At 50.0% G+C, this 21,011-nt stretch overlaps 2 protein-coding genes across 3 annotated transcripts; both read left to right on the forward strand.

The window, feature by feature from the left end:
• Nucleotides 1-937: 937 nt before the first annotated feature.
• CHMP7 (charged multivesicular body protein 7) lies at nt 938-10,041 on the forward strand. Of its 2 annotated transcripts, none has more exons than XM_075724040.1 (10): nt 938-1,227; nt 2,433-2,607; nt 3,990-4,175; nt 4,901-5,034; nt 5,397-5,445; nt 5,788-5,907; nt 6,220-6,318; nt 7,246-7,306; nt 7,902-8,066; nt 8,911-10,041. In XM_075724040.1, exons 1-10 carry the CDS (start codon nt 938-940, stop codon nt 8,973-8,975), a joined length of 1,344 nt encoding a protein of 447 aa, XP_075580155.1. In that variant the 3' UTR covers nt 8,976-10,041. The 2 variants fall into 2 exon arrangements, with proteins under 2 accessions (XP_075580155.1, XP_075580156.1); XM_075724041.1 differs by having other exon boundaries at nt 7,905-8,066.
• Nucleotides 10,042-14,667: 4,626 nt separating this feature from the next.
• Nucleotides 14,668-17,474, forward strand: LOC104038192 (D(1) dopamine receptor). Its single transcript, XM_009492498.2, has one exon. It carries the CDS (start codon nt 15,491-15,493, stop codon nt 16,853-16,855), a length of 1,365 nt encoding a protein of 454 aa, XP_009490773.1. The 5' UTR covers nt 14,668-15,490; the 3' UTR covers nt 16,856-17,474.
• The last annotated feature ends 3,537 nt before the right edge of the window (nt 17,475-21,011 follow it).

A 21,011-nucleotide genomic window follows, 5' to 3' on the forward strand; every position in this document is an offset into this window, starting at 1 on the left:
GAGCCCTGCGTCCAGCTCTGGAGCCCTCAGCACAGGGAGGACATGGAGCTGTTGGAGCAGGGCCAGAGGAGGCCACAAAAATGCCCGAGGGCCGGAGCCCCTCTGCTGCGGGGCCAGGCTGGGGGAGCTGGGGGTGCTCAGCCTGGAGAGGAGGGGGCTGCGGGGAGGCCTGAGTGCGGCCTGGCAGCGCTGAAAGGGGGCCGATAGGAAGGATGGGGGCAATCTTTTTAGCAAGGCCTGTTGTGACAGGACAAGGAGTGATGGATTTAAACTAAAGAAGAATAGATTTAGACTGGATATAAGGAAGAAATGTTTTACACTGAGGGTGGTGAAGCACTGGCACAGGTTGCCCAGAGAGGTGGTTGATGCCCCATCCCTGGGAACATCCCAGGCCAGGCTGGACGGGGCTGTGAGCACCCTGGGCTGGTTAAAGCTGTCCCTGTCGCTGCAGGGGCTGGGCTGGGTGGGCTCTGAAGGGCCCTTCCCACCCAAAGCATTCCGTGATTCCATGATTGGGTTTGGAGGACGGAGGGGCCGAGGCTGACAAGCCCCAGAGCGGGCCCCAAGATGGAGGCCCGCATGGCAGGCCCGCTGCGGCCTCAGCCTCCGGGGCGGCCTCCAGCAAGAGCGCGAAAACACCGAGCCCATGCTGCAGAATGACATCACCCCGCCATGACATCACCACGTGACGTCCAGGCCCCGCCCGGCCCCGCCCGCCCCGCGGCCTCGGCTGCCGTCACGCAGGGCGGGAAGGCGGCGGCGAGCAGTGCGCAGGCGCAGGGCCGTACCACGGCGGGCGGTGCGGGGGGGGCGGCGCGGGGCGGCCCACACAAAGGCGGCCCTGGGGGGGAGCAGCGCGCATGCGCGCTGTGTCTCCCCGGCAGCCAGGCGGGTCCCGGCCGGGCGGAGGCCGCGGCGGAGCCGGGGGCTCGCGTAGATGTGCAGCCCGGGGCGGGCGCCGCCTGGGCCGGCCCCGGCGGGGGACCTGCCGCCCGAGTGGGAAACGGACGACGAGCGTATGGCTTTCCTCTTCTCGGCCTTCAAGCAGAGCCGCGAGGTGAACAGCACCGAGTGGGACAGCAAGATGGCCTTCTGGGTCGGGCTGGTGCTGGCCCGCGGCCGCCGCCGGGGAGCCGTGCGTACCTGCCTGAGGGAGCTGCAGCACAGCTTCGAGCGGCGCGGCAGCCTCCCGCTCGGCCTCGGCACCGTCCTCCGGGAGCTCCTCAGGTACCGCCGGTGGCGGGGGGGGGGGGGGGCAGGCCCGGCAGGCCTCCCGCTGCGGGGGCTGGCGGGCAGGGAAGGCCGCAGGGGGGTCTCTGTGGGGGGAGGGCGGCTAGGAGGGAGGGCAGGTCTGAGGAGGGGTAGTTACAGAAGGAGGGGGGTGTAAGGGAGCTTTGTGCCATGGAGGCGGGCAAGGAGAGCTCCGTGTCGTGCCAGCCTGGAAGGTGCCCGCTGTGTGCGTGGCGGGGAGAGCGCTGCAGGGGGCTGGAGAAAAGGAGGGGGACACGAGGGAAGGCTTGGTGCTGGTCTTGGAGGGATGGTTGTGCCTGCCTGCGCAGGGGAGTGTGGGAGAGCGTGGAGGGGGGTTGTTGCCATGCCAGGGCTTGCAAGGGAGAGGAGAGCACGGAGAGGCCCAAGGGACTAGGGGGTTGTGTTCTGCGGGGAATTTGGGAGCCCTGTGCAAGGTAGAGCATGGACAGGGAGTCAGAGGAGCTCACCCTGGGGCTCACAGGAGATGTGGGAGGGCAGCGTGCCATGGGGAGCACAGGGGATCCCAAGGGAATACAGTGCTGGGAGAGCTTGTGGGTGCAGGGAGAGCTTTCTGTTAAACTGGGTTATGTTTCCCTGAAATGGTGATTGTGATGACCCAGCTGCAAGCGGTATGTGGTGGTGTATGGGGATGTGGTGCGCTGGTATTTGCAACGAAGCATTTTGTGTTGTGAAATCAGAGCCTGGGACTGATATCCTGAAAAGATTCAAGAACTAGCTAGCTGAGGCTGTGTCTGTAACATAAAAAAATAAAATCTCTAGATCTGAGAAAAGTTACGTTTTGCAACTTAACATGCAAATGAAGCATCCTGAAATGTGCAACTGCCTCCTCTAAAAACTGACCTTCCCCATCGATTTCCTTGTTCAGTGGATCATCAGCTTCAAGTCAGAAAACTGGGAGAAACTTGCAAAACTGGAAAAATAGTAAACAAAAGGCCCTTGTGTCCAGAGGAAGCTGGGGAGGAGCAGAGTCCTCTGTGCACTTTCCTAGGCAGTGGTAACATGTCAAACTTGAGCTAGAAATGGGTGTTAGAAAACATCAGTAGGACTGTGGATGTCCAAAGCGTAGAGCAGTGTTCCACCATGCTGGTGCTCTTGTTCGCTGCCAGTGGAAGGGTTTAGGACTGACCGTATTCAGTTCTGTATGCATGTCTCTTCTCTAGACGTGGCAAGCTGCAGAGGGAGTCAGACTTCATGGCCAGTGTAGACAGCAGCTGGATCTCCTGGGGTGTGGGAGTCTTCATTCTGAAGCCCCTGAAGTGGACCCTCTCCAGTGTGCTGGGTGACAGTAAAATACCTGAGGAAGAGGAGGTTCTGATTTATGTGGAGCTGCTTCAGGTGAGTGTTCTTGAGAGCTTTCTCAAGATTATGAATCACTTTATGTGCTGGCAAGGAAGGATCAGGGTTGAACAGACCATCATTTGTATTCCTTAGGTGTTTAAAAGCTTGTAGAGAGGAGGATGGAATAACTCGGGAATAAGAAATAGTTTGTATCTACAGATGTTCTTTGAAACGAACATAATGACTTTTCACTGACTTCCAAGAAATGGGAGGGGCAGGCTTGCTGGCTTGTCTAGGAAGGCAAGCACTATGCTGTGAGACCGCTGTAAATCTCAGGTCTGAGTTTGTGCAAGAGTAGTGTGTGAGAGAAACTTGCAGATCGAGTGCCGTCTGTTGTAGGGAGAAAGAGGTGATGTAGAAGTCGCTGGCTGTCAGTCCAGTGTATCACCAAGCTGAACTCGCATGTGCGTTATTAAAGGCTGCTTTCACTTTCGAGCATGTGCCTTCAGCTTGCCTTTTCAGACATGATTTGACAGGATCCAAGGGCAGTCCTCAGACCCTTTTCTTTGGCATGTTGTTAGTGGTAGCCCTGTGGGTTGCGTTGTGAATTCGCGTAACTCCTTGTTGCTCAGTCTAACTCGGATGGTGCGGTGCTGGCAGTCGAGACCTTGGGTCCCCTCTCTGTGTTACTCAGTGACTGTTAAAATTAGCACCAAGACTTGCTGCTATTGCATGCAAGTGGCGTCTCAATGACTGGGACTAACAGAAATGCAAGAGCTTTTTAGAAGTGTTCCTTTATCTGTAGTTACTGTGATAGCAGACGGCATCTTCCCTCTGCCATGGGTATTCCACAGCCCTTTCAGAGGGTGCGTGCAGGGGAGAGGAGAGAAACCTTTTAAAAAGCTGCCTGGAAAACCACAAGCCTTGATGTGGAATCTGGGGGTGGATGGAAAGAATTGTTTCTATAGTCTTAAGTGGACCATAACTCTCACTTGAAATGGGAGAAATGTTTTTTTTCTTTTCCCTCTGCCCGCAAATGATGAGTACATTTACAGTGTGGATTAAAGAAAAGGTTTTATTGGGTTTAAACTTAGGGTGGGGAGTGGACTTCAGGAAGTGCAGAGGAGGCCAACTTGCTGCCTGTGTGTGGTTCTTAGGTTGTTCCATAGCATTTGCACGGGGAATATGAATAGTGTTTTTGGTTCTCGTGGAAAACTGTACTATTTTTCATTCTGTTAATGCTGATATTTTTAAAGCATTGTAATTGCTTTTGAATGTTGTATAACACCTCATTCTGAAAGTCTGTCTTGCCCAAAACGTGACGTCTCTAACTTTTCACCCTCAGTGTGTGGGAGGAAGCAGGTGTGGACTTGGCAGTTGTTGTGAGAGAAGTAAGAGTCCTGTGTAAACTAATAGACAGCTCTGTTGCTTCCTTTCAGGAGAAGGCAGAGGAAGTTTATCGCCTGTATCAGAACTCTGTGCTTTCTTCTCACCCTGTTGTTGCGCTCTCGGAGCTACGTTCCCTCTGTGCCAGTGTTTGTCCAGATGAAAGGACATTCTACTTGTTGCTGCTTCAGCTGCAGAAGGAAAAGAGGGTCACGATCCTGGAACAGAATGGAGAGAAGGTACAGGGTAAAGGTGACTGCTTTTGGGTGGTATAATCCCCATCTTGGCGTTTCATCTGGCTGGAAAGAATACTTTATTGGCTAAATATGGGCATTCTTTGATTGGAAAAGTCAGTTCTATGTACTGCAACATCATAACGTGGTTATAGATGAGATTAAATCCTCACTCTTGTATGACAGGTTCTTATTTTCCTCTGTCAAACATCTGTAATATTACCTATGTAATTTAACAGCTAGAAATTTGGCAGATATTGTGGTTGTCTACTCGCAGCTTGACTGTTCCCAGCTACCCAAATTGAAATCGTTCCATGCCACTAGAATCAGTGTTTCACTTCCTGTGAAAAGGGTTTCCTGTCTGTCAGTAACTAAGAGATGCAGGCGCTCTCGTCTCTAAGATGGCGTGTTTGCCTGTAGCGTTCTGCACTGTACGGTTCCGTACTGAGGTACTTGGAAACGTGACGTTGCCATACGCTGTTCAGAGCACCAAGGCGACTTTAAATCTTCAGGGTGTTCCATTAAGGCTTCCTGTTTTCACGCTGATGTCACTTGATCCTCTCTAGTTTAGTATTAGGTTATATGATGCCTGGTATGTCCTCATTGCTCTATTACCAGCCTTAAACTGGGGGTGTAAAAGCATCTTTTCCTTCCATCAGAGTGGAAGTATTTCTAGAGCAGGCACAGATTCTGGAGACAAGCGACTCGAGCATGTGGTTCTCTGTCTTTAGATAGTGAAGTTTGCCCGAGGTCTTCATGCCAAAGTCTCCCCAATGAATGATGTGGACATCGGAGTGTATCAGTTGATGCAAAGCGAACAGCTGCTGTCACAGAAGGTGGAGTCCCTTTCCCAGGAAGCAGAGAAGTAATTTGGGGAAGGGTAGCGGGAAGAACGTCTGTGTGCTGTAGAACTTTGTATTCCCGTGGCATAGTTAGAAGCTGCTTTCTGAAAGTGCAAGTCATTCTTTCCTGTTCAGTAAACAGAGTAACTGTGGTCATGTGGAGGGCAGGTTTTCCAGCCTTTTTTTCCTATCCCCATGAAAACAACATGCAGCGAGTGGATGTCAAAGGTTTTTGCAACAATGGCTTAAGGGTGGTGGTACCTGAAATGCGTTGTTTCTCGGTCACTGCTGGATTAGGGCAAGATAGTGAGGCTGGTTGCTGATTTGTAAAATAACTACTGCTTGCAAAGGAATAAGCTGCTTTTTCCTTGTTGCATCCGTACAGGTGTAAAGAGGATGCACGGAGTGCTTGTAGAGCTGGGAAAAAGCAGTTGGTGAGTACTGTTCTACTACTTGGGGGGAACTACAAGTTAAGTGTCTTGGAGCTGGTTCATAACTGCAGATAATGACCAGGGTTAGGCATTGTGTACTTGAGCTTAGATGTGTTGAAGTGGTGTTTCTGAGGCCAAACATCTCCTGAAGGTGAAGGTAAGAATATATTTGTCCAGAGTGATGTGGTGAAGAGAAATGGAAATATCTAGCTCTTAAAACCAGCTGTTGTGTGTGCACCTCGGCTGCACACGGATTGTTTTTGGTGGTGGTTTTTTTTTTTTTTTTACACTTCCTTTGGCTGCTGCCTGGTTTGTGATCCAAGTCTGTGTATCTAATGTCCCCAGGCACTGAGATGTTTGAAGTCCAAACGAAGGACAGAAAGGCGCATTGAAGAGCTTCATTCCAAGCTGGATGCAGTGCAGGGGATCTTGGATCGTATATACGCCTCCCAGACTGACCAGATGGTAGTGTGTTAATTTTGTCTTGTGCTTCTCACTTTAGCGCTGTTCTTCTCATTTGTGCTGCTTTACCTGCTTGTCAGAGCTCATGTCTGAGGGGTGGAAGCTGGCTGGTGAGACTTTATTCTCTGCTCTAGGAAACAGCAAATCTGCTGTTGGGGTATTGCTCTGAATAAATCTACTTGTGGCTCCATTTTCTGCTTGTATGCTAACGTTTCTCTGAGGGTCCTGCTTGGATAACAGGACTTGAGAGAAGCTTACACTGCCTGTTGTTTGTTCTTAGTTAGCATTGTGCTTTTTTTTTTTTTTTTTTTTAAGGTATTTAATGCCTATCAGGCTGGTGTGGGAGCTCTGAAACTGTCTATGAGAGATGTTACTGTGGAGAAGGCAGAGAACCTGGTGGATCAGATACAAGAGGTACTGAAATAAGAGCACATCTAAACAAACAAGCACGTGGTGTGTAGATGTACACAGCAAGATTAATGCTGAGGTTCTGGTGCTGTTTGGTTTCTAGTCCATATGTTACCAGAGCAAACTGACTTAATCCTGAGCTTTTTAGATCAGTCTTCAAATAACTGGTGGTGTTTGGGTTTACGTATTTGCGTTTATTGCTGGCTAGTAATCACAATTTACATGAGATACACAAATTCAATGTGTTCTTTTGGTTAGCAATATTGCTAAAGCACACAACTTTCCTAGAAAATGTTTAGCGAGATGTATTAAAAAGAAACACAAGTCATACCTTTGGAAGCTGGAGTGCAACTACATGCATAAAAACAGGGTCTGAAAATGGCCTAACCCATAATCTTCTGCAATTCAGTAAGGGAAAAGAGATGAGTTTATTCTGAATTAATTGAAATGAAGAGAGCAATCTGTCTGCATAAGCTGGTGTAAAAACCAGAAAAGGATTACTTTTTTAGCAGCTTCAGCTCTGTGTACTTAAATAGTGACTTCAGCTAGTGAGCTGAGGGGCTATCTGTAAAACTTCATAGCTGAGATGTTAGCTTCCTTATTTTGTTAGCCTAAGCTGCAATATAAGCTCGTTACTTATGTCAAAAAGCTAAAATTAGGGGGATTTTTTTTATTGACTGAAATCCTGTTTCAGGTTTGATCCTCAAACATTCTACTTGGTCTTGTAGCACTTTATTTAATAATCTTCCATGTTACTGCTTTCACTAGCGAAAAAACAGTCATGTTGGCAGTCTCTTTTGCACTAGTTCCTGCTGCCTTTAAGTCAGCTTTTGAAATTTTTGTTTGTTTTTTTTGTCATTTCTACTCTTGACATAGGTGGCTACAGTAAGACTAGTTTGTATTCTATATCAAACGCTGTGTATTTTTCCTCAGCTTTGTGATACTCAAGATGAAGTAGCCCAGACTCTGGCTGGAGTGGGGATCAATGGTCTAGGTATGTTTTGGGGATTTCATCTTTGCTCATCGTTTCTTGTCACTGCTGGCCCTTCCCTTCCCTGTTCCATCCCCACATGTCTAGTCCCCCTTCCTGGGAGGACAAGCGCTTACTGAAATACCGAGGCTGTTGCTACTGGTGCCTTGAGAGGGAATGAGGACTGACAAGGAGGTCTCTTCTCTGATGGTGGGTTGCAGGGGAATTGGCGTTTGTGCATCTCCAAATCCTTGCAGTCTCTAAGTGCTGGTGGATTTCAGCTCAGAGTTGTGTAATGTTGATTTAAATCTATTTTTATAGGGTGGCTGCCGCTTTGTTTTTTAAGTGATGATCTCTTTTCCTCTGGCCTGTGCGTTGCTGCAGCTTGTTTGTCTCTGCTGGAATGTTTTCTTGCCCTTAGATGACTCAGTGCAAAAGCTTTTAAAGGAATAGCTTCTCCCTGAGATCAGGACTGAATTTTCACCTTTAGAAGAAGGACACAGGGTTCATTGTTATTATGTGTAATGATGGATGGGAGTAATAATACCTCTTAAACTTGGACTTCGGTCTGTGCTGTGCAACTTAACTCTGCTCAGAACTGAATGTTTTCTTTAATCAGCAGAGATGGATACTGAGGAACTTGAGAAGGAGCTGGACAGTCTCCTCCAGGACTCGACTAAGGAGCCTGCAGATCTGCCTCCTGTTCCCCATAAGGTGCTGAATCCACCCATTTCTGATGCTGAGCTTGAAGCTGAATTGGAAAAGCTCTCCATTTCTCATGGAGGTATGGATGTCAGCAAGTCATGTTAGCTAGCTGCTATTAGGATCTGTGACAGCCTTCGGAAATGAAAGATGTCTAGCAGAACTAAAGTCTGAGCCGGAATCTTTCCCACTTCAGTTACACGTTGAAAGCAAGCTCTCCTGGTATCCCTGCCAGGTGTTCAGTGGCATTGTCTCTCGCTACCAGACTCAGTCTTGAGAGAACTGCCATCTTTGCCAGAAATTCTGCCTGCACTTTTTGCCATGGGGTATAGGGAAAGTTGAAGGCCCTATGAGGGAGCTAGTGCTTGGACTAACTATTTTTTGTTGTCGTCTAACAAAGCCAGGCAGTGCTTTTTGTGTGTTCTGTTTACAGTGATAAAGTAGACCGGCATTTTTGTGCCTGTTGCTGCCAAGCACGCAGCATCTTCTCTGTCCTAGAATGCTTACTATGTCTTATGTGTTATAGGTATGATGTCTGCTTAAACTAGTACTTAACTAGTCTTTATTTAGTAACGGCGAGTGGCCAGAGTTTATAGGCTTGAACTGCATGCTGAGTTTTCCCTAGGCCTGCGGTGGACAGGGGTAAATAGACTTTAATTTTCCTTTCAGGAATCTGTCAATGAACAATTACACAGGACTGCCCATATAGTTTTCTTCCTATTTGGGCAGCTGCTATTCTCAAGTTTCAGAGCAGAAGAATGCTCAGCATCCCATATCAAACATGAAGCATGGGTTTCCAAGAGAATGCGATTGAATATTGAAGCACTGAGGCGCTCTGAAATTGTATTTGTTAGTTACGGATGTGGTTGATCTCGTCCCTCGTACTGATGAAAACTGATGTCTTTCTGTTGCAATTTTCTTTATAGATTTGGCACAAAAGACTCCCTCTGCTTCCTCTGAACCCAAAACAGCTCTGGGACTGAATCTCTAAAGACCCAACAGGATCCTGTTGCTGCAGATTGAGAAGTTGTCTTAAGGTTCCTTAACTAATGACTAGAACTTCTGGGGAGAGGGGTAACGCTCCCCTGTTCTTCATGGATATCACTTTGCTCAGCAGCAGGATCTCCTGCCATGACAATCCACTCTGGAACTGGCCCCGGCTGGTGTTTGTCATCTCTGTGCCAACATCTGCACTGGTCTCAATTTGACTTCTTATCCCAAGTCACTCTGCGCCATCCAGTCTTCCCTTCTGGGAATGCAACTCACTATTCTGCCCAGTGAAGATATACTCTTCTATGTCCATAACAGTGCTCGGTTTTTTGGTTTTGATTCGGTATTTTTTTTTTCCCCTTTGCTGTTGCTGATGTTGAGAATCTGAGTTGCAGCGGTATTGCAGTTGCTCAACATTTGGCTGTTTGTGTGGTTGTTTAAAACACTTGGCACATAACTTATGTCAAGGAGAGTACTTACCTGCAGCAAGCTTAAACACCTGGTGGTAGTTCTGTCCCTCCCTGTCTGTATTTTGCACGGTCGTGGACAACTAGACACTGTAACTGTTAAATTGTAGGAGATTTTGTTGCTGCTCTAGGGGGCAGCAATTGCAAGCACAAGACAAAAATAATTCCTCTTTCTGTAATGACACTAAGGCCTTAAAAGGGAGACCTGCAAAAGATTTTAAATGAAGGAGTTTCTTATGCTGCCTGTTGTGATGAAGGCTTGCAGTCGCTATAATACAGTTTTCTGCTTGCTCTTACTTGAAATTTGAGCTGTTTGTTATTTTTGTATCTTCCCTCTTTGCAAAACTTCTTGGGAGCTGCAGGGTGATCTGCTTTGAGCTCTCATATTGAGTGATTGGGGGTAGGAGAAGAGATACATCATTTTCCCTTCCTGAGGGGATGGTTTCATACAACAGCCTTGACTTTGCCTTCAGTCTTGATGTTGCAATTCAATAAGATTATGGCTTACCAGAAAGCCCCAAAACAAAACCCTGTAAATGTTTCTAACGCAACCCCCCCCACACACACACAACAAAAAACCCCAAACGAACAAAACCCCCCCCCAAAAAACAAGCACAGCAACTGAAGATGTTTTTTAGAGGCTTTTTACCCATCAGAAGTGAAACGTCTTTTGCAGGTCACTTTTTTATTACGCGTATGCACATGGAAGAGCAAGAAAGCCTGATACCTAATGTGAATAAACAAATTCTTTCAGGAGGGGAGTGTGCTATTAACCGGGCTTTCTGCAGACGGAGCCTGTGCGTGGCAGGGGAGCGACAAGCTACGTGCTGATGTACGACCCGTCCTCCTCTCCGCACCCCTCCCTGACTCGGAATGTATTCCTGTCACCATTTCTACGCTGCCACCTCTACCAAGCGCCGTTGCTTGAGCCATGTTGATGGCAGCTTGGGTGAGCGGTAAACTAGGGCTGGAGTTCCCGTGTCCTGTTAATTATTGGCAACCCAGCTTTAGCCCCAGAGGACCGGGGAAGAAATTACAGGTGTCACTAGGGTGCTGTGTTGGCTCTGGCTTCTTTGTCACTTTGTCCAAGAGTGCAGACTCCTGCCAGAGAAGGTGTGTGGTAGCCAGCTAGCAGTTTACCCAGGCTGCACATGGAACTGTGTGAAATGACTTGAAGCTCTGTATTCCGTTTCTTTGTAAGTAAATGGGAGAAAAACCACTCTGTTTTCTGCCTATGTGTAATAAAGGGGAGGGGAGGAACCAGAGTCCCTCGCAGTGCCTCCTTTTCTTTCCTCGTGCCACAGATCGCTGCCGTATTAGTGCTGTTCTGCCTGTGCTTCTGCATCTATAAAACTTGTCTGCTGAAAGCAAATGGGCAGATTCCTGGGCTGCTTTGTCAAACAACAAACTGAATAACTGCTGTACCAGACTTTGATTTCTCCGAGCCTTCTCTCTGTGTTTAAAAAAAAAAAAAAGCCCAAGAGTTACCATGTTTAACTTGAAAAAGTTGTCAGTTTTTACCACGTAGCCTGCACTGGCTTTTGGGCTGTACGGCCTTAATTTTATGCGTATCATTTTGGAAAGTCTTGCTGCTTTTTCTTTGCTTCAGCTTGTCTTACCTCTCCAGTTCTTTTTCAACTAGTGCAATTTCAGGGCTCACGCAGAACGCGGTCCTTTGCCTGAGCCACCTTGCTGTGGCTGTGGAGGAACCTGCTATGCCAGGAGGTCAGTTCTCCTTGTTGACCGCTTGGCTTTGTACTAAACAATATGTAAGCCTTATTCTGCGATGGTTTTTTGTCCAGCTCCTTGTTCTGATGCAATCAAGCAGCGCAGCTGAGAAGACATACTGTTTTTTCCTCTGTCTAAAGATGATGAATCTAAATGAGTAGTTTATACACCAGGCTACTCCAAAACAAATTACTCCTACTTCCCTCGGATACTAAGATACCTGAAATAAGCTTTGAATTTGCAGGCAGTCAAGCCTGTTTCCTCTGGCAAGAGTTTGATCTGAGCTGGCATGCTGATCCCTGGAGAGCTAGTGTGGTTTTTTGCAGGGGTGGGCAGGGAGGAAGAAGTTCCTTGTTCCTACAGCATGTCTCTGGGAAGGCTCACATCTGCCTACAGCCAGTATCACTGCATCCTTTTTTTTTTAAAGGATCTGATTACCGCTCATTTCTCCCCTGCTATCAGAACTTGGATCTTCTCTGGAAATAAAGTGCAAAGTGATTCCTGTAAGAATAAATGCTCTCCTGTAATTCTCTAATGCATCTGATAAGAGACAGCCATTCTGGAAGAGGCGTTTAAGAGTTAAACCCAAGCAGCTGCTCCTTTATTTGAAGTGGCTTGTAATTTTCTTCCTTTGATGCAAAGTGGGGAATGTAATCAAGATGGCTGAATAGAGAATTTTAAGTATATTTTGGTGAGACAGCAGGGAAGGGAAATAGAGGGCAGCTTCTTGCTGGGTGAGGAAATTAAATATAAAAACCTAGAACTGAATTGCCACCAAACTGGAATGTTATCATATCTAAGTGCTGTTTAAAATAGTACTTAACTTGATTCTCAGAAAAAATAGCAGCTGCTTATGTGAGGAAATGTAGCAACTGTTTAGTAATATAATGCAGCAGAACAGTTTTTTCAGCAGAGGAGATTGCATCTAGCAGGCAGGAGTTAATCTGTGACCCATGAGTAACTGCCTGTATTTTGTTTGAGTAACTGCCTGTATTTTGTTTGCCTACGACAGCAGAGTTAACGGTCCTTTCTGCATTAGGTGTACTCCGAGATGCACAGACATTGCGTAATGGATTGGATCCCTTTCCGTCCTGTTTTTCCCCGTGCTAACCCAGCGTTGAGTGGCTGCTTCTGTATAGGCAGTGTGCAAGGGTGAGATCCTTTCTTTGATGTTTTTAAGCTCCTAAGGAGGAAGAAGGCTTCTAAGGAGGAGGAAGGCTTCCTTCTATCCCGAGGAATGATTTCCCAGAACGCCGTCTGGCTTAGGATGTGCAACCTAAGTGTACCGCGAGCCCCCATGCCGAGCCTCTGCCGTCATTTCACACTGTGTGACAGATCACCTGCCATCGCTGCTCTCTTGAAGAGCAGCAAAAGCATCCTCTTGTTTGTGTCTTGCAACTTCAATCTCGAAATTCTTTGCGCCTGGTACTCTGGTGAGACCCCAGCTGGAGCCCTGCACCCAGCTCTGGGGCCCTTGGCACAAGGAGGACATGGAGCTGCTGGAGCGGGGCCAGAGGAGGCCACAAAAATGATCGGAGGGCCGGAGCCCCTCTGCTGCGGGGCCAGGCTGGGGGAGCTGGGGGTGCTCAGCCTGGAGAGGAGGGGGCTGCGGGGACACCTTAGTGCAGCCTTCCAGTACTTAAAGGGGGCTGATAGGAAGGATGGGGGCAATCTTTTTAGCAAGGCCTGTTGTGACAGGACAAGGAGTGATGGATTTAAACTAAAGAAGAATAGATTTAGACTGGATATAAGGAAGAAATGTTTTACACTGAGGGTGGTGAGGCACTGGCGCAGGTTGCCCAGAGAGGTGGTTGATGCCCCATCCCTGGAACATCCCAGGCCAGGCTGGACGGGGCTGTGAGCACCCTGGGCTGGTTAAAGCTGTCCCTGGCGCTGCAGGGGGTGGGCTCTGAAGGGCCCTTCCAGCCCAAAGCATCCTATGAGTCTGTGATCCTATGGTATAGGGAATATGCGAAAAATGCCCTTTGGGGCACAGAGGACGGGGCACCTGCCCGCACCCCTGCGCGGGCGAGCGCGCTGCCAGGGTCCTGCGGCGCCTGGGCGGTTGGGTGGCCGCCTTTTGCTTTGCTCGAAGCCTGGTGAGGAGGCAGGGAGCTGGCTGACCCAAAAGACCCGGGTGGAAGCGCGGGGCCATGAGCCGGTGCTTGGTGCCATCTAGCTGCTCCTCCCCGCATGGGCGCTTGGCAGGAGCGGGCTGCAGACGGTGGAACTAATGAGGCTTAATTACACAAAGCCTTCAGAAGTAAATGCTGTGACATGCTGGCAACAAGTTTATTTAACCTGTCACAAAGCAGGCGTGCTGTTTGCTTTAGGAGTAAGCTTTTTCGGTGCTGTATCTTCAAGAGAATAATCGCGCTCTTGTTTGAGAGTTGTTCTCGGGCAGTTCCTGCTGTATCTAGGCTTATGCAAAGCCTGGGTCGCAGGGCCAAGTTAATTAAATCTCTGTGCAGCAGAGCTGACTCTGTATAGATTGGCCACTGCTTTCTTCAGAAGCGGTGTATATGACAGGCAAAGGCAGAGGTCATCGTGATACGTGACAGCAAGTATCAGTGTAATGAATGAATTAATGCTGAGCTGCCCGGTTGGTTTTTCAGTTTGATTTGGAAAGCTTTTGCTGCTCTTTCCCACCTCAGCCAGTTTACCAGCAAGGCTTTTCTCAAAAGCAGGTCCCCATTTAAGCAGCTGTTAGAGAGCTGGCTCTTGAGGAAACTTGCCTCCTGAAGGATTTTTCTGACCTTTCTTTGGTCGGAGGAGCCCTTTTGCTTACGGAGTGGCTTTAGTTACAAAGCGATGGTTGGGATCTTCTTCCTTCCAAGGCTACACTGTGCCTTAGGAGGTCAGACCTGGTTCCTAACACCGTGGCGTTCCTCCCCTCAACGCAATAGGGGAGGGTCTTGCCCTCGTGTGAGAGCACAGGGGCGAGAGGGAAGAGCTGTTCTTGTGTTTTTGAAGGAATGGTCGGTCAGGGTAGCGAGGAGATCTCTTGGGGGTGACCACGCTTTGCTGACAGGGCCGGCTACTGTCCTGGAAAGACATCTTGATTTTGCTGGTTAATGTTTTCTGCTGTCGGTTGATTGCTGAGGAGAAAGCTAAGGTGGACCTACTTAGGAATTAAATGTAAAGAACGAACGATGAACTTGAAAGGGAAGCTACCTTGTATCACTATACTGAAAATACCCATGTTTATTCAGGATAAAAAAAAAAAATATCAAAGTGATGTTCAGCATCCCCTTTGGTTCTACACATAACCTCTACTGAAAGAAACACTGAAAACTGCGCTTTGTCCGATACTTTCAGAAAGCAAAAACTTTCAGGTTTGTACAAAGGGTTGTGGTTTGGTTTTTTTTTTGGGGGGAGTGTGTCTTTTTTTCCTGTGGACTTGAACGAATTTCGTAGTGAAAAGTAAATGCCTGTTCTGCACCACTTGCAGCTGGGCAGCTTGGGACAGGGGGGGAGTAACTGGTTTGGGGTCGCATATCTGAGCTATGACTCAGTGCCTGTGCAGTGAATTCAGGTGTCTTTTATTCAGAGATCAAGCACACTAAATTTCCATCCTGATTTGCATCGAAGACCCTCAAATCCCACTTGAATGTTTGTTATTTTACCCCTTCAATCCTATCACCTAATTCCCAAGCAACTTACCCTGTCAGCTGCGGACTCCCAGTGCCGGGTTGGTCTTAGCTCGCGGAGGACCGACCTGGTGAGTAGGGGACCTGGTGTGTGGGCAGAGAAGGATCTCACCTGTGTGAAATCCAGAGGCAATTAGCAACGGAGGGAAGAGCAGACAGCAGAGCAGCCTGGCTTGTGAGCAGAGAAGGTCCGTCTGCAAGAGCAGAGAGAGCCCGATTCCCTCTTGCCTCTGGCAGCGAGTCCCAGCCTGGCCAGTGCAGAAGGGATTGACTGGGATTCTGTAGCAGGCACCAGATCAACAACAGATGAAGAGCTGCTGAGAGAAGAGAGGGAGGAAGGCTTGCGGCAAAGCCCTCCCAGCTCGCTCGAGTGCCAGAGGTGAGTGCTGGCTCTTTGTGAGTGGCAGGCTGCAAAGAAAGAAAAGTGGGGTGGGAGGCAAGAGGGAAAAAAACCAAATGCCAAATGCCACGCTGTCAGCAGGAGATTTGGAAAGGAGTGAGAGCTTCAAGCACTTTTCCTTGTGCCGGGTCGTCTGGCTGGGAGTGAAAGCTGGGAGGATTGCAGCTGATGCTTCTGAGATGTCAGCGGAGCCGTAAAAAAGGGATTTGGATGCTGATGGGGACCTGAACAGCTGTGAAACCTCTCAAGGGACTGGAACAAGGGGGTACCCATGGATGGTTTTTACTCCTCCACAGAAGGAGATGGGCTGGATGTGATCAATGACACCAGCAGCAGGAAGAGCTGGGCAGAGGAAGGCAACTCTACGTTGTCCTTCCGTGTGGTGACAGCTGCCTTACTTTTCCTTCTCATCCTCTCCACGCTCCTGGGCAACACCCTGGTGTGTGTGGCTGTGGTCAAGTTCAGACACTTGCGCTCCAAGGTCACCAACTTCTTTGTTATCTCCTTGGCAGTGTCCGACCTCTTTGTGGCTGTGCTGGTGATGCCCTGGAAGGCTGCCACCGAGGTGGCAGGGTTCTGGCCCTTTGGGGCTTTCTGTGATGTTTGGGTGGCTTTTGATATCATGTGCTCCACAGCCTCTATCCTCAATTTGTGCATCATCAGCATGGACCGTTACTGGGCTATTTCCAACCCCTTTCGCTACGAGAGGAAGATGACGCAGCGCGTGGCTTTCATCATGATCGGAGTGGCTTGGCTACTGTCCCTCTTGATTTCCTTCATCCCTGTGCAGCTGAAGTGGCACAAGGATCGTGAGCACCTTAGCCAACAGGAGCCAGGTTTTAACATCACCGGGGAGGAGGAGAACTGTGATTCCAGCCTCAACAGGACTTATGCCATCTCATCTTCTCTCATTAGCTTCTACATCCCTGTTGCCATCATGATTGTGACATACACCCGCATCTTCCGCATTGCCCAGCGGCAGATCCGCAGGATCTCCTCCCTGGAGAGGGCGGTGGAACATGCCCAAAACTGCCACAGCAGCAACTGCCCTCACGAGGCCTCCCTGAAGAACTCCTTCAAGAAGGAGACCAAGGTCCTCAAGACTCTCTCCATCATCATGGGCGTCTTTGTCTTCTGCTGGCTGCCCTTCTTCGTGCTCAACTGCATGGTGCCCTTCTGTAATGTTGACATACGTGAGCCAGGAGAGCTACCTTGTGTCAGCGAGACTGTCTTCAACATCTTTGTCTGGTTTGGGTGGGCCAACTCTTCCCTCAACCCTATCATCTACGCCTTCAATGCAGACTTCCGGAGAGCTTTTGCAACCATCTTGGGCTGTGGCTGCCTTTGCCCCAGCAATGCAGTGGAGACAGTGAACTTCAGCAACGAGCTGGTCTCCTACCACCATGACACGACGTACCAGAAGGAAGTGGTGACCCTCAGCTACCCCCAGCTTCTCCCCCACGCTGCTCTGCAGATGGAAAGCAACGAGGTGTCCTTTGACAAGGTTTCTCAGGTCTCCGAGCACTCTCGCAACTCCTGCCCTGCGGACGCCTTGCCTACGGTGATGCGTGTGGAGTGTGAAATGGCTGTCTCGCTGGAGAAGATTACACGTTTCACCAGCAATGCGTTCGATTGAGTCGGGGTTGGGAAAAGGGTGGTGGGATGGTCTCAGGGGGAGACGGAAGCAGGGACACTATTGCAGTTGCCTATTTTCTGAGGAGTTTGAGGATAATGTGGATATTGCACTCTCTGTCTGGGCAGGAGTTTGCATGAGTAAGTGAGAAATATACAGCCAGAGTGATTTTCCAGATGGCTGAAGGGGTTCAGATACGTGTTTTTGTAACTCCCAGCTTCAGATCCAGCCCAGGTGGGCAGTAGAGATTTGTGTTGCTGCTCTCTCTAGTTGACCCATGGACAAATGCTTTCTGCAAAAGACAAAAATAAAGGGGCTCAAATTCCACTTTCCTTGTGACTTCAGCTGAGAAAGCAGACTTGTGTGGTCTGCTGAGCCTCTCCTCCATAGCCTGTGAAGTAAAAATGCAGCTGTGCTTGTGGGGAGAGAGGCTGGTTTTGCCACTACCCGTGTCCAAAAGGCCATCAGCCCAAGGCTACCAAATGGGCATGAGCCAAATGCAGCTGCTGACTTGGTGGTAATTGCCACTGGCAGAATGAGAAAATGCTGCCTTGTGCGTGGGGGGAGAGTGCTGTAGCAGCCTTTAGCTAGGGAAACCCACGCTTCTGGTGGGCTGTGCAGGAAGGAGGGGATGGCCTTGCTAGGGTGACTCTCTTAGGCTCACCTCTGACTTTGCTCTATTGCTCGGGCAAATTATCCTGCAAGTCTGGACAAGAACCCAGTCACCTTTCCTGGAGCCCTGAGGCTGTGCTTGGTAGCAGCTTGTCTGGACCGTGTTGCCGGGTGCTCGCTCTTGCTCATTAGGGAAAGATGTGGCACGCTAAAGGTCCACTCTGGCCCCTGGAGCCAGAGCCAGTGTCTCTAAGCTGGGACATGCACAGCTGAGGGCAGTCTGGGATGAACATAAACTGTGTTTTAGCCCCAGGAGGCTGGGACTGTCTTCTTGGAGCCTTTGGGAATGAGCGTGTCTGAGCCCTTCAGGCTCCGAGGGTAGAGGAGAAAATCAGATGTTAAAGCAAGAACATGGCTGGTTTGGTTTCTGCGCCTCCGCCACATCTTCCATCAGTCAGGTCCCCCTCCTCTTCCTAGACTGCTTCTTCCCCCTTTTACTTTGTTCTTCTCCTAATTCCCTTCCTCCCCCGTTTCATTAAGGATCCTTCCACACTGCCTCCCTTGCTGTCTCATTTCAATAATAATGGCTTCTTAAGAAGCACTCCTTGCTCACCTGTACTCCTTAATTAGCCTCTCCTGTGCGTATGAGAGCTTGTGTCTGGTTAGCTGGGGGTAGAAACAGCAAATGAGCAGCCCCCAGCATTTCTCTGCCGGCTGTGACACAAGTGACTTTAGGAACGTGTTTTGATCGGTGCCTGGTTAAACACTGCCGCAGCAAGCGGCACATCCATGTCGTCTTGAATCTGAGACATCTTTAGCTCTCTGGCACGGTAGAAAAGCCTCTCCCCCTCCCCGGCGAACACTAACAAAGAGAAAAATCAGAAAGTGATAATTACAGAGTAACGGTAATTATTAAATAGAGCCCAATTACAGTCAAGTTACAGCATAATCAGCGTGGGAGAGGAGCAGAGCTCACTGTATCTCCAAGGTCGACACTTGGATTTTTCTGGGGAAGCACTGATAAGATTCAGCTTCATTTATAACCATCTCCGCCTGTGGCAGTGGTGGCTAGCTGTCAAAACTGAGACAGTCTCGGGGCTTTTCCAGCTCTGGGCGGACGGCAGAGCCTAACGCAGAGAAGGGGCTGCTGGTCTGAGATGGGGACGATCATCTGGCACGTTTCTGGGAGGCCCAACGTGACCGATTTCATTTGAGCGTTGCTGTGATACACATAATGCTCTCCCACACTAAGAGCAGGTGGTGTAGCACGTGTAGCATGGTTGTGCTTCGCTTCGGGACTCCTGGGTTGGTGGCGACAGGGAGTCAGAATACCCAACTTTTTTTTCAAAGCAGTGCTGTCCTGGCCTCTCTGTTTTTGAAGAGTTTCTTGATACTCATCTTGCGGCAAGGTTCTGGGGCTTAATCCATGACTGGAGACTGGAGAAAAGCAAGTAGCTCAATGTATTGCTCTTTCCAGTGATGAGCTGCAGGGCGAACCTGCAAAAGACAAGGGAGAAAGTGATTTGATCCTTTCTTTTGGCCAGTTATTGTCCGCATTTAACTTGCGTTGCGGAACGCTGCCACGGTGCCCAGCTCCAAAGCGCTGGGGCTGTCCTCTGCCATCGGTGCCGTGCACCAGCTCCCTCTGGCTGGACCCTTTTCTGTGACTTGTGGCCTGGCTGCTCACGGGATGGCCAGTACCCTCCTGGCATCTGCGGCAGGAAAGATGAGGTGGTGACAAGGAGCTACACCAAAAATTTCCAGGTTATGGAACAGGCCTCTCTGCACATTACAGACATTTCTGTGGTCAGTCTGGGAAACGGACAACAGCTCCAAAATGGTGTAACTCAGGCTTGCTTTGGCAAAAATACACCTCGTTTATCTTGCTTCAGAATGGGTTTCTTTTTTTTCCTGCTCTGGCTTTCCCGCACAGGTCTCCTCCGCAGTTCCACCGCAAATCATCCTCCTCCAACCATCCTAAAGTCGTGCAGCATGCTGCTGCATCCCTGCCCGCGTTTCAGGGGTGAGTGCAATGAATTCCTACCTGGGGCTGACCCTGGAGCAGGGACTGCGAGTCAGGACTCGTGCGTGCTTTTGCTAGCTCTGCCCTCCTGCCCTGCAATCCCGGGTGAGCCGGTTCACTTTCTGGAGCCCTGTTTTTGCCATGGGTGAGCTGGGAGCAGCAGCGCTGGCTCACCTTGCAGACAGGTTGTGAAGACGGGTGCATTTTCAGGCTGTCAGGGCGAGCGCAGCTGTCAGCCCTGAGCAGTCTTATAAGAATAAAATGAGTATATAGGTGCTCAGTCCAATTCAGTGCGAGCTGGATTGCGGAGTAAGGTAACAAACTGGCATCTTTAGTGCCCTGAGTGTCCCTGTGCTGCTGTGGCAGCTGCTGCGGAGGTACCGGGATCCCAACATTATCCCATTAGGTGCCTGGTTACCTGGAGAGAGATCATTAACTAGGGAGAGGTATCCAGGACCCATCAGGCACAACTCAAGTGTCCGAAGCAACTCGCTAAGCTTGGATACACAGGGACTAGGGGAAAGGGAGCACTAAAATCTCAATTGAAATGGAAATTGGAGTCTGCTCCGGAGAGAGAAGGGGCAGGAGCTGGCAGCCGGTCCTGAGAGCTCAGACGAGGGGCAGGGCTGATGGGACTCGCGCTGCGACTCGGAGGTGGGCGGTGGGCATGGCCGGGACTCGGCTCCCAGCCTGAGGAGGTGCGGGTTTGGGGAGGGAGGACCCGAGCGGCACCGGGCTGGGGACAGAGGTGGCTGCCCCAGCACGGGGGCTCTGAGCTGCCCCTGCCCCCTGCTCTGGACAGGTCTCGGTGCCGCACCAGCCACTGCTGCGCTTTGCCCGCTCTTGTAGCTCGCCCTCCATTCCCCAGCCCTGCGTAGGTAAAAATCCCGTTTCTCTCAAGCCGCAGCACGTGTGGTCCCATCCTCCCCGGGGGACGGTTGGGCTCGGGCTCTGGCCATGGGCTGTAGGCTCCTTCGAGCTCTGCAGGTTTTTTCCTCTTTCCTTTTTCTCCCCTGTAGTTCCTGCTGCAACGCTGAACAGCAGACGCCCCAGAGACATTTAGCGCGGTTACCACGAGACACAGCAGATTGCCCAGAATTGCTGGTGGAGAGTCCGGCATGGAGGGAAGGGGCTGTGCGTCGTCTCTGCTCCCAGGTAAATGCCAGCAGCGGCGTAAGGGGGCTCTGCGGGTGCCCGCTGCCACCTCTGCTGTGGCTTGCAGACGCAGGACGGTGGCACCGCGTGCCCTGACGCTGGTTTGCAGTGGAGGCAGCTCCCGTTTTGGAAGCCTGTGCTGCTGGTCCTGCGCTCAGGGCGTCATCTGAGTCTGGCACTAAAGGAAAAGGGGAGCAGGGCTTTTGTGTCTCAAACCTAGGCAGGAAATTGTGCTGCCCTGCTTGTAACCGCGTAGGTTGGAAAGGATGCTGCAAGGCTGGGAAAAGCCTGCCTTACTCTGTGCGATCACAAAATCAATGCACGTTTCATTATGTCGGCCTGGGGCAGGCAGGAAGGCTCCGGGAATTA

This window comes from Pelecanus crispus, chromosome 21 (assembly GCF_030463565.1).
Source record: "Pelecanus crispus isolate bPelCri1 chromosome 21, bPelCri1.pri, whole genome shotgun sequence".
NCBI classification, from domain to species: Eukaryota; Metazoa; Chordata; class Aves; order Pelecaniformes; family Pelecanidae; genus Pelecanus; species Pelecanus crispus.